The 17,806-nt window shown below is 44.2% G+C and overlaps 1 protein-coding gene across 3 annotated transcripts in view; it reads right to left on the bottom strand.

The window, feature by feature from the left end:
* The window catches only part of LOC120901466 (discoidin domain-containing receptor tyrosine kinase B), a 245,553-nt gene that overhangs the window by 62,150 nt on the left and 165,597 nt on the right, over positions 1–17,806 (bottom strand). For all 3 annotated transcript variants that reach the window (XM_040309438.1, XM_040309436.1, XM_040309437.1), the window contains exon 7: positions 3,591–3,770. In XM_040309438.1, the coding sequence (XP_040165372.1) occupies positions 3,591–3,770 (180 nt within the window). The remainder of the gene's footprint in view (positions 1–3,590; positions 3,771–17,806) is intronic.

The raw sequence follows: 17,806 nt of genomic DNA, 5'->3' as shown, positions 1-17,806 counted from the left end.
TCTAAAAACACTTGACCCACCTTTTGCCGCTGCAGGTAAGAGAGTCGAGCAATTTATCCAAACCCCTGGTCGAACAACACATGTGGCAAAAAACCACAGGCAAAGCAACGCAGCAAGTCCGAACGACAAGGCCAACTGCCACCCCAAAACCGAATGCCCGATAGCGATGATAGAAAATGGAAAATATGGTTTTGAATTGCAGATCACACCGGTCATTTTATATTCATTTAATCGAAAATTATTGTCACAATGGTTTTAAATGTTACTGCGGGCCGGGTGCAGGAGTCGACATTCTGGTCTCCTGCACTCTGCGTCGCTAGTGGCCCTGGCGATGGTGATGGTGGTGGTCAGGGCATTTCGTCTTTTGCGTGTTTCGAACAGCTTGTCCGTCCCCTGGAGGGACCGGAGACAGATTAAGAGCAAAGGATAAACCACAAAGCAAGAGAACGCCCGGCGATCGGGGTCATATATGTGTGGCCTGTGGGTGGGTTGGGGTTCGGGGGTGGAGAAAGCATCGAGAAAGTAACCACACATGCAGATTCTCACTGCACAGAGGGAAGAGAGCGGGAAGGGAGAGCAGGTGAAAGCGGATTTGAGAAAGCCGGACAACCAACCTGAGCGGTTTTTCTATTTTACCGACAGCGTTAGGCAATGGCATTAGTGATGATGCATTCTTACAGACCGGTGTGGTAGACGATCACACACACACATACAGTCACAAGCAGGACAGGTTGTGTTTTCCCGGGCAACCGTACTGCTACTCGATTTCGATTCCACAAAACCTCAATCATCCTGGAGCCGGGAACGCCAGAAAGCAGGAAGCGCTTCCTGCTTTGCATGTGGATTGTGGAACGCTTGCACACATACGGTTTGAGTGTGTGTGTGTGTATGTGTCTGTGTGCTTGTGTTGCTGGTCGATAGTGTCCCCTTCTCTATATCTTTTGCTCTGGCGAGGCGAAAATTATGTATAGCACACACATGCACCCTCCCCACATGGTGTCCTCCGCCCGTGTTGTGGTGAAGCCGGATTATTAAGCTTTATTGATTATGTAGATTGTAGTTGACGGCTGTCTTTCACGTTCACGTCGATGTAAAATGCAATTCCAATTCGTGTTGAGTTATACACCGTGTGTCTTGCCACACCACCTTTTGCACCTTGGTGGAAGCTTTCCGAATGAAAATTGAACTCAATATTTCCCGGCCTGAAAGCTCTTCTGCTAAATCTAGTGCAAAAGACCTTTACCAGCAGCAGAGCAAGCGGAGGCGCACAGTCTGCTTTTTGCGTAGAGAAAAGCAATCATAAGTTTAATCTGTTCCAGTGACCATTACGAAGAAAGGGACGATGGAATTGAGCGAGAGAAAGGGGCAGCTTCTGGGCGCTGATTAAAACCAGCTTTCTCCGACCCATGCCACGGGACATGCTGTGGGCTTGAGAAATGACGCTTTCGAACGGCCAGACGGTTCGAACTCGGCACAATATTGCACAGAAATAATATGTTTCCTTCCTTATTTTTTTTACAAAGAACCAACACACACAGAAGGACCCGGTTGTTGTGAATCGTACTCACCCGTAGGCTCCTTCCCGAGGTGATCGCTCACACTGCAAGGTAAAGCGCGCGCGCGCCGGGGCGAATGCTGCAAGCATCATTAAGCAAAATGGTGGAAATTACTTGGAAAACTTTTTCCCACTACTTGCTCCCCCAGACCACACTTCTCCGTGAAGGCGATGTGGCTTCGTAAAGCACGAAGGAGCAGTAGCAAGTCGGCAGAGCACCCTAACCACCACCAGAAGTTGTTGTAAAATTTATCAACTAGAAGGTAATTAATAGGAACAACATTTCAACACCAGTGGCTGACAGAGCCAGTTGGTATTTCTCTTAGTGCACCCACACACCCACACACACACACCCCTAGAGCAGAGTGTCGACTGACGTGACCGGATGGTCTTTGACCCTTTGTTGCTTCCTCCCGGTGCTATTTACTTCCCGGTACAATCCACACAGCAAGTCATCGTGTGGACGGTTTGATCGAGAAAGCAGTTCTCGAACTCAAACTTTCCGAAGCTCGCCTCACTCCCTCCCCCCATTCCTGGTTGGGAGGGGGTATTTTATGGTTTTCATAAACAATTCTGCATTCGTTCCGTACGTTTCCAAGGGCGGGCTAGTTGCAGCCCGGGCAGGGTTGCCGGGGTAAAACAAAACTGCAAACTCACATACTTGAGCGTGTCAGTTGCAGAAGACGCCACCATTCTTCCGTCCTGCTACCGGGTTCGCCTTCGGGCAGGAATGTTGCCATCCATGAAACAATTAACTTTGCGAAACAAATAGAGCCAAACATGCGTTGCGTTTTGCCCGTACAAAGGTTGGGAACGTGGGGGGTTCGGTAGCGCAAAGGCGCCAGAGTCAAGCGAGCTTGTGTTATGTGACTCTGGGAGAGGACTTGGGCTGCTTTCTTCTTCGCACACAATTATTTGCATAAACTTGCACCCTGTATGTGTGTGTGTGTGTGTGTGTGTGTGTGTGTGTGTGTGTGTGTGTGTGTGTGTGTGTGTGTGTGTGTGTGTGTGTGTGTTTGTGTGTGTGTGCTTTTGAGAGGTGGAAAAACCAATCGTTTGTTGCTCCGAACGGCAACCGTTAGAACGGCAAACCCATTAGCCAAACAGGTTCCACTCGAACGGGCATCGAAGGTGTCGTGGGGGAGAAGAAAAATTAAACGCCTAGCGCCATAGCTCATTTCCAAGAATTTGCTAAACGATCTTGAACGGAACCGTATGCTACATTTTTTTACTGCATTCTTGGTAGTGTGTATTTTTTGTGTGTTTATGCATACAAACAATCATGCACACCACCTTCTGATCTTATTATTTGCTGATGAGGAGAAACAAAAAGCAGATACCCCAGATACTCGACAAGCAAAAGCCGGAACGTGATATGTTTGCACATAGTTCCGGAGAAAAAGCTCTCCGGTTTCTTCAGTGCGGGATGGGTTGTAGCTTTTGAAACAGCCACTCACTCTCTCTCACACACATACACAATCGAAAGTATTTAATGCGAACGCAAATACTTCTGGCGCTGCAAAAACACGCCGAAGCGTTCTCGAAGCTTGAAGTGTTTGAGCATTTGCTGAAGCATTATTTGCCCGATTGCCCGTTCGATAATATGCTTCCACACCGGGGGTGAAGAAGGAGACTGGTACACACACTCCTGCTTCTGCCCTGCTGCGGATCAAAGGCACGATTTTCTTTTTAGCCTACACACACACAAACACACTTACATAAAACGATTGGGTGTCATTTGGATTTGAATTATTGCAACTTCGAGCAGGCTGTTCTTTGGAATGGCCCTACTCTTTGCTCTCTCAAACAACGAACACTGAGCATGGCTGCAAGGGGCTTTTCAAGGAATGACAAAAGTAAGAATTTCGATTGGGTTCCTGAAAGATGTTCACTTCCATTCATGTTTCCAATGAAAACACGCAAACAAAAATAGAAGCGCTCAAATCGATTGGAATTCCTGGAAGATTCCTTTGCCTTAAAGCTTAAATTAAGATCGAATTTAATAGGGTTGCTGTTGCACCTTTCCGTAACTCACCTTTACCGAAGCCGTGGATATCGATGCGAAAGTTGTCCGCACCTTTCTGACCGTCCACCAGCTGGCCGAGCCCGTGGACAAGCCGATCGCCTTCGCCCTCGCCGTCGTACGTGCGGTCGGAGAGGTCCACCTCCACGCCTCGAATGACACCTTTCGGGATGCTGTACGAGATGAGACCCTCTGGAAAGAAAGAAGAGGCCACAATTGTTTGTTAATCTATTTCCAATTAGAAAGTAGAATCGATCCATCTATATTAAAAACTACAGTTTATGTTTTTTTTTCTGATATCAGTTCAAAAGGTTATGTTGATTATTAACTATGCTGCTTCAAAATCTACAAAAAAACAGTGTTCCTTCTTGATGCAACGAAACGCTATGCTCATCTAAACCGTAATTGTGACAAACATAAAAGCAAGGTTTTCTCTCTCGATCACCACGCGATGTCCAGCTGATCGTACGGCCATCAGCAAACCGCCAATCGACTGCGCCATATTAACAACTTTTCCTGATGACTTTATTGAAGCAAAATTACAAACAAATACCGTAATGGCGAACTTGTTCAATGGCGAGCGAATTGGCGCTGCAATCAACTCTCGGGCGAGCTTGAACCTTCGAGCCAGCGCCCGGAGAGAAAGAAGGAGAGATGGTGAGCTGCCAGAAGCGCCAATCTAATTTGCCACAGCAATAAGCCGCCTGGGTGGTAGGGCGAACGTAGAAGCACAATTTCCCGTCAACTCACACCCTCCCATACCCCTCAGCTGACTGCTGGAAAGTGTTCATGGGAAGAGTGTAGTTTGCACCGCTGACACCGAGTAAGTCTTCGTGTGCGCGTCTTCTTCGAGTGTGCCCGGGAGGCAACTGGCGTCCCATCGATCCCAGGAGTCATTATCAACTTTTATTGTATTTTCTCCCGAGCAGTGACAATTTCCACTCAACCGCTCGGACAGCTCGGACAGCCCGGGACGTTGTCTTGCCGGCTGGGTGCGATCGCGCGTCACCACGGTGGACAGGGTTTCATTGCCTATTTGCGCCATCCCCAGCTAGCGGGCTGGGTAAGCGTTGGGAATTGTAATTTCACCATTAGAGCCAGCCGGACGGACACACACGCCACGCCATCATCACTTCCGTCAGCCGCGAAGCTCAACATATTGTTGTTCTCATAAGAATCGCACAGCAACAACCTCGAGCTCTGTGAGTCGAAATGTTGCAAGCATTAAAAAAAAAAACAGTCCACTTGCTAGGTGACAAATGTGCAGCCAGTACTGGACTGGAAGGATCTTTCCACTCGCTCTCTCGGGGGACGCAACACCCGAGATTAGTTTTGAAATGACATACGAGGGGAACAGCTAGCCGACAACAGGAGCGCAAAGCCAATCGGTGAAAGGGAGCAGCAGCTGAAGATGAGCACTGGCTACAGGATACACACACACACACAAACTCACACACAGCTCACATGATTGAAAGCTACTCAGCTGGCGAGACAGTCGTATAATGTGTGTTTGCGTATGTCTGGGTCGGCCGTTGGGGTTTGAAATTGCTCCACCGTCTCTAATAATCCGAGCATTGTTCTGCTTGCCAGTGCGGCCCAGGCGACGGATGATGCGCAACCACACAAAAGAAGCGCGTCATATTAGGCTTCATTTTGTCCCAAGTGGAATTATGTTGGGTCAGTGAATGGATCGGACAGTGAGCGACAAAATGGAACGAGATTTTTGTATGATAAATATGGTATTTTGAGACAGTTTTTGGAGCAAATTACTGCAAAAGAAAGGTAATGGCAGAGCATTTCTAGAGATTTCTGGATTTCATCTTTGCGTCTATATTGTTGAAATCCGTTTTTTTAGATTCGCGTTGTTTCCACTTAGTACGAATTCCCATTCGTTTCTCATTGTAAATTATCCCATTACCATTGTAAATTTCTCAAATCTCAAATCAATTCATCCCATTCCCATTGTAAATTTACACGGTTTTCCCGTTGAACCTTTAATCATAGACCAATGTTCCAGCTTTAAATATTTATTCATATTTATTTAATATTTCAATATTTATTCAAAGTAAGTTTAAACTGAAAAATAAGTGTCAAAATGAACTGCTTACGCACAAACTCGTTGTTAATGCTGATTCTTGCAATTCAATTGCCCGACAAAAAATCTCAAATATTAAAATTGTATGACAATTGCAAACGCCAAAAGGTCAATGATTCATATTTGAAAAAATGCGATTACTTTACATTACATTACTCCCGGCAACATCAAAGGAAGTCTCGCACTCAAATACTACAGCTCACAAATGATATGCAGCTTCTTTCGCCCACCCCTCCCTTCCTTTCTGCTTTGATGTGCCGTAGGAAATAAAAGATGACCCCTCCCCTCCCGATTAAAACATCCATATCCAGACTACCTTAAAGACAGTGAGAAAAAAAAGAAAGGAAAACCAACCCACTGCTAAAGCCGTCCAGTCCAATGAACTTTGTCTGGTACTCTCCTTTTCCTGGAATCTTGCATCTTAAGCGACGCAAAAGAAGCAGAATTTAATTACGTCTCGTTTTCCACCCGGCAGGGCTAGTTGCTGCACACTGACACAACTCTTCAAAGATTTCCTGCAGGCAGTGAATTTAAATTATTCGTACAGCACTCATAACCATTGCCGGAGAGGTGGAAGCCCTTCGAGCGTTTGTATACACGAAGGAGAAGCGCTTGCAATCGCTTGCCTAGGGATTGAATTGTTTGTCAATAAGGAAATCATTCGTTAAGCTCGCAGCAACACTGCTGCATTTGCGCTCCACCACCCCACCCCACCGCTACAGCAATGAGGTGTGAATAGAGAAATGGTTTGGCGGTGGAAAGAAACCTAATCCAACATCAAAGGCTATCAGAAGTAATAAGCAAACGGAATGCCGACACACGCTATGCTAAAGGGGGCACGAGCGGGAAGGCTGTTAATAAAGTTGTCAACGAACCCGACGCTGGAGCGCAGTGAATGGCGCCAACCCGTTTTGGTCCGGACGTTATTGAGTCGGATCGCATGGAAAATTGGGCGGCAAATATGAGCTCGGCGAACGTGTGCACGATACAGCACATACAGGACACACTGGTGCTTCGTGCTACCCGAAACGCCACCGGACATCACAGGCACACACACGCACATAATCAGGCAGTTGAGCTCCATCAATTGTTGAATTAAACACAAAAAATAACTGAACATAAAAGCAAAGCGCAGATACTGAACAAATGGTTTATCGCACGAATGGGTCGTGCAGTGTTGCTGGCTGTCTTGTAGGAGAAATCCTACGCAGCGCAAGCAGCGTTGCGTGTCTTTATCGAATAGCGAGGGGTAGGGGGAGAACGTATGAATAAAGTATGTCGGCTCGGTATGGTAAAACGTTAATGTCAATTGCGTGCAATCATTAGTATTATTTCGTTAATGCACCGGCCATCATTACGGTCGTCGGTGGTAATTATTGATTTCGTTTTCGACCGTCGTACAGTCCCACACAAACACACACACAGAATGGCTATTAATGGGCACTATTAGTTCGATTCATATGATCGTCAAGGTGATGCGACCAAGACCCATCCATTAGGAGACTACTAGGTGGGCGATGGAACGGTTAGTTGTCGCGCTAAGTGAATCAATAGGCAGTAATTGCTTAGGGAAGATGTATGGAAATGGTGTAATGACCGCAAGAAATGGTTTCTAGCATTGTATGGTTGTAGGATGAGAGGGCTACCCCCCGAAAACGTCAAAAAATGACAGCTAGGTAGCGAGGGCATGACAGCAGGCGATGAGCGACACAATCTTACCGCGAGCGTCACCGTGAACAGAAGCAAGAATATACGAATTTCCTTTAATCACCTACACCGCTCGTTTCCTTATTTCTTACATGGGGGCTCGTCCGGGAACGGGCTAAGTACGGTGATAAAGTGAAACGACGAAAAACCAAGAGTGAATAATGACGACAATCGAAGAGCTGTGCGAAAACCTTACGAAGATCGGCCTCGCACGCAAGTGCCAGCAGCTTGGTTTGGCGACGTCCGGCGGTAAGCAGGAGATGGCCAAAAGGATTATTAACCATACGACGATGGCCACAAACGACGAGAACGACGGTGATCATCAGAATCGTGAAATTCGTGAAGCCGTGAACGCTAGAGAGCAGAACGCCGTGCTGCAAAACGACGACGGTGTGAGTGAGAACGACGACTTACACACACACAACGACGACAACGACGATCGAGAAGATGGCGGCGCGCGTGCAAAATGTTCACGCAACGACGACGACGAACGATACGAGGATGATGGTGTTGGTGACAACGACGACGGCGGCAACGATGATTACAACGATGATGACGACGATGAAGACAACGATGATGACGATGATGACGACGCACTATTGTTCCAAACGGCGATCAGAACTTCGACCCCAGCGGCAAGGAAGGAACGGAAATTTCATGGAACATCGATGGTTTATTCTTTCCGCGACATGGAAGAAAGCATCGACACTTTTGGTGCTGATGAAGGTGAGGACGTACGATTATGGCTAAAACAACTTGAAATGATTTCTAGGTCGGCACGATGGAATAATGAGCAAATGCTGATTATGTGTAGAAAAAAACTGACAGGTACGGCGAGACGTTTTGTGTTTTCCTTACGCGATGCTAGCAGTTATAGTGTTGTGAAGAAAGCGCTAATCAAAGAGTTCGCTCCTTTTGTTCGAGCAACTGACGTGCATAGGGCATTAGCTAATCGGAAGAAGAAGCCAACGGAGACGATGCGTGATTACGTGTATGAAATGCAGCGCATTGCTTTACCTATTGAGTTAGATGAACCTAGTTTATGTGAGTATATTGTGGATGGCGTTACTGACGACGAATTTTATCGCTCCACATTATATGAAGCCAATACGGTACAAAGGCTGAAAGAGAAACTAAGCATTTTTCAGAAGGCAACCAAGAATACCAAGGTAGCTAAGAAGAATCGACACGATGACAATGCTGACGTTAAGAAAGAAAGGCAACGCTTTGAAGGGAAGTGTAAAGGTGAAGTGAAACGTAAATGTTTCAATTGCGGCGGTACCACACATGTTGCTTCAGAGTGTCCGAAGAAAAACGATGGTCCGAAGTGCTTTAGATGCAACGATTTTGGACATCTTTCCAAAGAGTGTCCCAAAACACAAAAGACGAACAAGAAAGACAATGACGCACGAATCAATGTAGTGAAAGCGGCTGTTAATGAAAAACTCAGCGTATCAGTGGAATTGTTTGGACAGAAAATCAAAGCAGTTGTGGATACAGGTAGCGATATTTCTCTAATGAGATTTGATCTTTTTGAAGAATTGAAAAGTAACCACATTCAGATGCATGAATCGAACTTGAAGTTACGAGGATACGGTGGCGGCGTAAGCTCAGTACGTGGTAAAACGACGATATCTGCAACAATCGACGAAGAGATTTTTGATATTCAATTCTATGTCGTTCCATGTGAAGCTATTGATTCACCGATGTTGATCGGAATGGAATTTCTTAGTTCAGTTGACTATTCTATCACTCCAGAAGGAGTAACGATAAAGAAATATCGAACAGACGAGACAGTTGGTATAGAGACGAAATGGATTCGGCGTATTGCAGGATACATTGATGAAAATGAATTATTGGTTCCAACCAAGTATCGCGAAGAAGTAATGACGCTAATTGAAGACTATAAGCCACAAAAGAATATGACTGATAGAAATCAGCTGACGATTACTTTATCAGATTTGAATGTTGTTTGTGAGAACCCTCGACGATTGGCTCTGTTGGAGAAAGAGGTAGTTAGAAAGCAAATCGATGAATGGCTTGACGAAGGAATCATACAACCATCGCAAAGTGAATATGCAAGTCCTATTGTCGTTGTGCCAAAGAAGGATGGTTCATACCGCGTTTGTGTTGACTACCGTGAATTAAATAAGAAGATTGAGCGTGACAAATTTCCGATGCCAAATGTTGAAGAGCAAGTCGATCAGCTCGCTGAAGCTCGAGTTTACACCACTCTCGACTTAAAGAATTCCTATTTTCACGTACCAGTTGATGAAAGTAGCAGGAAATATACGGCATTCGTGGCGGATATTGGTCAGTATGAATTTTTAAGAGCACCATTTGGACTGTGCATTAGTGGAAGCGGTTTTGGTAGATTTATTAACGATGTGCTTCGAGAATTTATTCGAGATGGAACAGTTTTGGCGTTCGTTGACGACATAATCATTCCTTCCAAAACTGAAGAAGATGGGCTGAACGCGATGAAACGAGTATTTGAAGTAGCAGCGAAGGCTGGATTGACATTTAACTGGAAAAAATGCGTATTTCTACAACGACGGGTAGAGTACTTGGGGTACACAATTTACGATGGAAAAATAGAACCAGCACCCGCGAAGATCGAAAAGTTGAAGCAGTTTCCACAACCGACGACCGTGAAGCAACTGCAACGATTCTATGGGTTAGCAAGCTATTTTCGAAAGTTTGTCCCATCATTTGCTGGTATCGCACGACCGTTATCGGAATTATTGAAGAAAGATCGTTTTACTGAATTGAACGACGAAGCAATGAATTCTTTCCTATGTTTAAAGGATATACTTGCAGCTTATCCAGTACTACGCATTTTTAGAGCTGACGGAGATGTAGAATTGCATACAGATGCTAGTAAAACAACGATAGCAGGCATTTTAATGCAACGAGCAGAAGACGATGGTAAATTTCATCCGTGTTATTACTTTAGTCGACTCACAAGTAGCGCTGAGAAGAATTATCATTCGTTCGAGTTGGAGGCATTAGCTGTAGTAGAGTCAGTACGGAAGTTCAGATGCTATTTGCTTGGACGTACATTTAAGATCGTGACTGATTGCATGGCATTCAAGGACTCAGTTAAGAAGAAGAAGTTGAACGCAAGAATTGCCAAGTGCGTATTAGCTCTTTCTGAATTCGATTACGTGATGGAACATCGACCAGGAGAAAAGATGCCGCACGTTGACGCATTGTCAAGAGCTAATGTGATGATCATTTCAACAACCATCTTATCGAAGATACGAATGGCTCAGAATAAGGATGACCGAGCTAAGGCTATTATAGCAACATTGGAACGAGGAGATACGGTTGACAAATTTATTTTGAACAATGGTGTTATTTACGAAAACGATGGCGATAAACGACGACTTTACGTTCCAAAATCAATGGATATAGACATCATAAGGTCTGCTCATGAACAAGGACATTTTGGCGTACGCAAAACAAAAGAACGCATTAACGCAGATTATTTTATTGTTAGATTAGACGAAAAAATTAAGAGTTGCATTGACACGTGTGTTCCATGTATCATCGGCGAAAAGAAAAGAGGTAAACCAGAAGGTGAACTACAACCGATACCTAAAGGAGACGTACCATTGGATACGTTACACGTTGACCACTTAGGACCGATGCCGTCGACGAAGAAGTCATATGGATATATTCTTACAGTCATAGACGCTTTCACAAAGTTTGTCTGGTTGTTTACGACTAAATCAACAACTGCAGAAGAGGTCGTAAAGAAGCTTCAGGTGATCACGAGTACGTTTGGCAACCCACGACGAATTATCAGTGATCGAGGTTCTGCCTTCACGTCAGGACATTTCACCAGGTTTTGTGAAAACGAAGGCATTGAGCATCACACGATAGCAACAGGAGTTCCGCGAGGAAATGGACAAGTTGAGCGTGTCCATCGTATCATCATCCCAATGCTTACGAAGTTGTCCATGGAGAAACCGGAGGAATGGTTTAAGCACGTAGCGCGAGTTCAAAAGTGTTTGAACAATAGCTGGCAGAGAACAATCAACATGACACCATTTGAGCTAATGACCGGTATCAAGATGCGTACGAAGGAAGATGCTGTACTACATGAACTACTATCACGCGAGATACAGAATGATTTCACTGAAGGAAGAGATGAGTTGCGCAGGACAGCGAAGCTTAATATTGAAAAAATGCAAGAGGAGAATTGTAAGTACTACAATCTGCGTAGAAGACCCTCACGACAGTTTAAGATCGGAGATCTTGTGGCTATACCGAAGACGCAGTATGGAGTAGGGCAAAAGTTTAAACCGCGCTTTTATGGTCCGTATGAAATCACGCGTATTTTAGATAACGATCGATATGAAGTAAAGAAGTTAGATGAGGAGACAGAAGGGCCTAAGAAAACATTAACAGCAGGAAGTTGTATTAAGACGTGGATACTTCCGGGGCGGAAGTAATGTCAGGAAAGGCCGTGTAGGATGAGAGGGCTACCCCCCGAAAACGTCAAAAAATGACAGCTAGGTAGCGAGGGCATGACAGCAGGCGATGAGCGACACAATCTTACCGCGAGCGTCACCGTGAACAGAAGCAAGAATATACGAATTTCCTTTAATCACCTACACCGCTCGTTTCCTTATTTCTTACATGGTGCTCATACTGTTTTGTGGATTTAGGTTCATATAATGTCGGAGCATTTGAAATTTCAACGATTTTTTTCAACGATCGCGGCTTTACATTAAACATAAGAATACTTTCTTTCAGTTTACTTTCCTTATTCCATGTTATACATTAAAGAGAAAATAAAAAATAATATTTTTTACAAATCCATTTGGAACAATTCTCGAAATATTAATTTTTGGTTTGAAATTAACACATAAATATGATAAAAGGTTTATTTAAAATAATCAGAAATATCTAATGTTGTTACGAGCATAACATATTTAAAAATGTTCAAATTAATCATATTTTATTATTCAAGTGGTGAATACATTCTAATAAGTATTTTTCCCTTGATGTCTTCCAATACGTTTAATCTAATCGGTCGTATAATCTAATAAGCAATTGAACTATGAAAGAGACTTTCATTAACCGCTGAAACAGAATTGACAATAAAAATTGTATTTCCATAAAATATTTATCTACACAAAATGCCATTTTCAAGATGAGCAAATAACCAATCGGCGACATTTATGCGTCCACATATTTTTACGACCCAATCCTATACCTTTCCCGCATGCCGACCGCGTATGTATCAATACTTCTTTTTACGACCAGCAGTAAACAGAAATTTGCATTACCATGAGAAAAACTATCCCGCTCGTCTATTACCGTCCATCGATTGGCGCACCAATTGGCAGCCCGTCAATTTATTGAAGCTTTACGATGGGTTCAAAACTGGCCCAGTCATTTCCCCCCACCGTGTCTCCCACTATTCGTCTCGAACGTGTCACTCAATCTTCTCCAGCTGTGACCATTAAAATAATTATCAACTACGGCGCGACGATGCCCCGATGCTAGCACCCGAGTCGGGCAAATAAAATAAGAAAATCAATTCGCAATCGTAAAAACGCAACCGACTGCCGTTTTCTCTCCATTTGACACAGCTGCACCGCCATCTGGATGCAATCTGCAAAGACCGCGTCCGCGTTTTGTATGAGACCGAGGGCCAATTAGACGAAATCGGTCGTTAGCTCGAACGGACGGGTTCTGAAGAAGACTGCTCGCGCGCACGGGGCAAAAAATGCTACACCATCACCGTGATGGTGCCAGTTGGCTGTAACGTTGTAGCGAGAAGAGGAAATATGGAACATAAAAACGGAGACGATGCTAGGCATAAAGCACAAGAAGCTGAACAGAAGAGCATTTAACAGCGCGTTGGCTGCTGTTGATACGTTTCGATGGCCAATTTCAAATCTGTTAGAGTGCGATATTAAACAGATTATTAATTGGAATAATGTGCGTGTGTCTCGTGAGCGCCCTATGTAAACACACCAACCGACTAACACCCGGACGGTGCGTCTGCATGCAACTGGTGCCGCTGAGAAAGAACAAACCAAGCGCCGTGTAAAAAAGTCATTCCATAGAAAAAAGGGTCAACCCCATCGCGCCTTCCACGAACCATATGCTACTGCTGCTTCCGAGGGATAATCTCGCTCTTTAGCAACTCGAAACAACAGACACTTCTGAGACGAAGAACGCCCAAAAGCAATAGCAGTCACAACACAGCAGAAAAGGCAAGAGCACACACACACACACACTTCAGCATTAGTGTAAACAAACACTCAAATAACAAACAAGCCTCTTCCGATCCACGCGATTGGGAGGGAATTCTTTTTTTTCTGTTTGGTCTGGCTAGACATGGGAAAAATCTGTTCCCTGCTTTTGGCCCATGTTTGAACATATTTCGAATCGTTTTCTCCCCTCACCCTTCTTGTCTGGGGCTCACCGTAGGAGTCTTTTCGGGTGTTTTCCAGGGCGTATCCTCTCAAATTCCACATGATCTATCTTGTTGTAGGGCCTTTTTTCTTGTGTCTCTAGCAAAATGATATCAAAAACAAAGCGCACGTGGGTGTCTTACAGCATTGTTTTATGCTTGTTGCGCCTTACGGAAACCCGTGTGTGTGTGAGAAGATGAATGTTTTATCGGTTTTTTAAAACACGAAAGAGGGTCAAATGCTAAAATAAGGAGAAACACTTTTTCGGCTTTTCTCCTCGGCCCCTGCTGCCACGGACTCACGATTACGAATGATCGACCTGGAGGTAATAAATCACTTATGAAAACATAAAATATGGTACCGGCCCCGCTCGGTAGTCTATATCGTGCTGTATTTGATGGTAAGGCAAAGGGAACCGACGGCGGGAGCTAAGCTCCACACACCAAAAAAAAGAAAGACACACACGAAGAACATATTCCACAATAATTGGGTGCCATTAATCAATCGAAACAGGCAGCGTTGGTGGGTGGCTTGCCATATTATGTGGAATAATATTATGCCGTGGAATGGAGAACTACAATGTTATCCTTTATGTGTAAACAATCAAACAGGGGGAGGAGGAAGGCTTTTCTACGAACAATTGCTTCTCTATTAGGGCAACAAAGCATTTTTATATAATCTGATTATCGCATCAAAAATGTTCCGCTGAACCAACAAGCCACTATCAAAAAAGGCTTAAATAATCATGCCGGGAAAAGTTTAACAAGTTCCGGTTTGGGTTTCTCTGTCGCAACAAACAAACACATTAACAACTAATTGTGGGTGACATGGGGATGAATGAAAAGCGCACTTTATAGCTTGCCATTTGTTAAAATTCACCCACTACCCACCGCCTCAAGCTTGCGTCAGATAATATCGATCCAACCTGTCAAACGATTCGATGTACAGCGAGAGCATCGAGACTAATAATAAACCCATCGATCAAAGCGTGATGGATTGGAGCTGACTCGAACAAACAGTGGAAGGATTTTAGGCTGTTAAGAAAATGAAAAAAAAAATTACAATACGTTTAATAATTATTTAAAGAATTTATTTTCTGTTATTTTGTTAGAGATTTGAGTTTCATTAAATTTGACATAATTTGATAAAAAAAAACTAAATAAATTTCAGCACCAATTTCCATCACATTTTCGCGCCAGGAGAAAAAGGGTAACAACATCAACAGACCACACACACACACAAGAATACAAAAAAAGCACATTTTCCACATTGTACACCCCCCGGGACAGGTGTCAAACGGGTGGGGAAGGCACAACGAACATCCAATAATGTTTGTGCAAAATCTCACCTCACTCGGTCCACCCTTTACCTGTAGGCGCTTGTGGAATAATCCTCCACCCGGTGTGCACTTTCGCTGCTAGTTTTCGTTTCATTTCATCATTTCAATGCTCCCCCTCGTCAACAATACCTTTTTATCCGTGTCAACCGAGCCAAAACAAAACCACAGACAGGCAGACGGCCATCAAACAGCAACAACAGCACCCCGAGCGCCACGGCGGTTTAAGTTCCAACAGCGGACTGGAATAATGTGTTGCCATTTATCCGCTCCCGGTCTCACCGGTATTGCATCCTTTCCCCCTTCGTTGCAGGCGAGAGGACAATCAAATTTGCATTCGATGCGGTTTGGCCCGGATTGTGTGTGTGTCTGGATTGTGTGTCTGGTCGGTTAGTTTTAGGCAGTCGGCAGCCGAACAATTGAAAGTGAAAAATTATGAGACAGACGGTACACCGTGTGCCACGCCGAGGCCAGTCAGCAGGCGGCTTGATTCACTGACGTTCGATAAATGAATTTGCATATTACAATGCGACGTGAGGGGTGATTTTCATTTTTTCTATCGTGTACATCCCTTGCAGGCAATTCGCAAGGAGACTACTATTTTGCATTCAATTGCACATTCACTGTAAAGGGGTGGGAAAATACATCTTACCCACTGGCTGTCTGTCTGTCTGTCAGGTTTTTAAGTGCAGAAGCTTGAAGGCATTTTCCCGCGAAGTGGATCGATTTGTTTGATAACGATAGCCTTTCCCCACATCTTATCGCATCGGTCTGAGCTACCCTTTTCCTCTCTATCTCTATCTGTCTCTTTCAAGCACAGCGGATGAGGTACACCAGTGAACGTAATTTGTTTAATGCAATTTTAAATAAATTACCAATCAGCTGCTCTTTTTTTTCTATTTTCAACTCGTACCATGTCTTCCATGCTGATACTTTTTTATTTGTTTTTTCCTCCATTTTTTTATAAATAAAAGTTACCTTTTTTGCTTTCTCGATGAACTATCACTAATGGGGTCACCTCCATCGCACCCAAACCTTCTGTCCGACGCGAGCAGACACGCTCGCAAGCAAAGGCAGGAAAAGGGCGGCAGACTACCGCTTCGCCTCGAGGGTTGGCCAAGCCTTTCGACATGAAATGATGGATGGCTGGATGGAGATGTTGATGGGTAATTTATTATCCTTTCCGGTGCGCGGGGACGCAACAGCAGCCGGTCCGGCGCTCGTCATCGGTTTATAGCCGAGAACCTCAACGACGGCCACATCGGACATCGCGGGGACTGGCACAGACGGTTCGGTTGACGGTCGATGGACACACAGCACTCGGAACGGAAATATTTTAATGGCTAATTTACAACCCATCAGAAAGCTTGCGACAGAAAAAAGCGTTTACTCGCCTCGATGAAGCATCCTCGCGTTGGCGATTCGTTTTTGCCCGGTAGATCCCTGCAGCCAATCAACTGGTAGCCTGGTTTGTGTGCTTCAAAGCGGCACTTTGGCTTGCTTGATGGTTCGTCGTCGCCTGTGGTGGTGTACTGATCCTGGTACACAGTTTCAGTGAATTACTTAATTGAATCGCAGTCAAAACCCGACAGCAACAAGATTAGGAAAGGCCGGTTTAAACGGCCCCGTATTGATTGAGCTATGAAATTTCATAGAAATTATGCTCGGATGGTTAGAAAGAAGGTTTTGTGGTGCTGATTAGCAAAGCTCGGCTAAATCTGGCTCTCCCGGCTGAACAGTTGATTGCGCATTCAGGTCTTACGGTTCGGCTACGGCTTGCTTCTACTTTAATTGCCAAAACCCTTTCGCAAACAACAATCAACCGATTGAGGAGAACCTGATTGTGGGAAGCGAATCTTTGATGCTTCCATTCGATTGCACGGATTGCAGTTAATGAACCGTACCAGGAAGGAAAGCTGCAGATTTGGGTGGTTATTGCTGGGGGATTTGCGATGGTGCATTTATCTCACGTGAACATTATTTGGGAAGTTGTTTTTAAATTATGAACCTTTGGATTGAATTATTAAATTAATTCATCTCCAATGAACTTTTACGGAAAAGTAAAGTATGTAAGAAACGTACAAAATTTAATTTCAATACCAAGTCAAACGAGAACTCAACCAATTCTTATTTTTTTATATTCAATTTTTTTTTAAATTAACACAAATGCAACAATAAAAAGAGGTTTTGATTCAGTTTTCATAACGTTAGGCGTCAATGCATTTTGTGATGCAAGTTGCATAACTTTAGGAGTATATAGACGAAAAGAACGTCCCAAATGATGTCGTACTCAATCGATATTGTATGAATTCATTCCTTTTCTCTATGTGAACACTAAATCCCAAAGATTTGATGCGTCTTTTTCATGTTTGGTACATTTTTCCTAAACATATTCTTAAACATGGTCTTGTACCGCACATTTGCACACACAGACACGCCTCAACACTTTGGTATGCATTTTAACCCCTGCTTTTCCATGTCAGACAAAGAAACATAAGTCACGATTGATGTACAAATACACGAAACAAACGAACGTTGGACGAAAGCTTACTGAACCTCAAGCATTGTGTCATTGTAGACGATTTGAAAACGGCGGGTCCTTGACGCAAAACTCGCAACAGCAAAATGGGGGAAGCCATTCACTTCTACGAAC

Source organism: Anopheles arabiensis, chromosome 3 (genome assembly GCF_016920715.1).
Source record: "Anopheles arabiensis isolate DONGOLA chromosome 3, AaraD3, whole genome shotgun sequence".
Classification (NCBI taxonomy): Eukaryota; Metazoa; Arthropoda; class Insecta; order Diptera; family Culicidae; genus Anopheles; species Anopheles arabiensis.
This window is presented reverse-complemented; position numbering and strand designations above follow the sequence as displayed.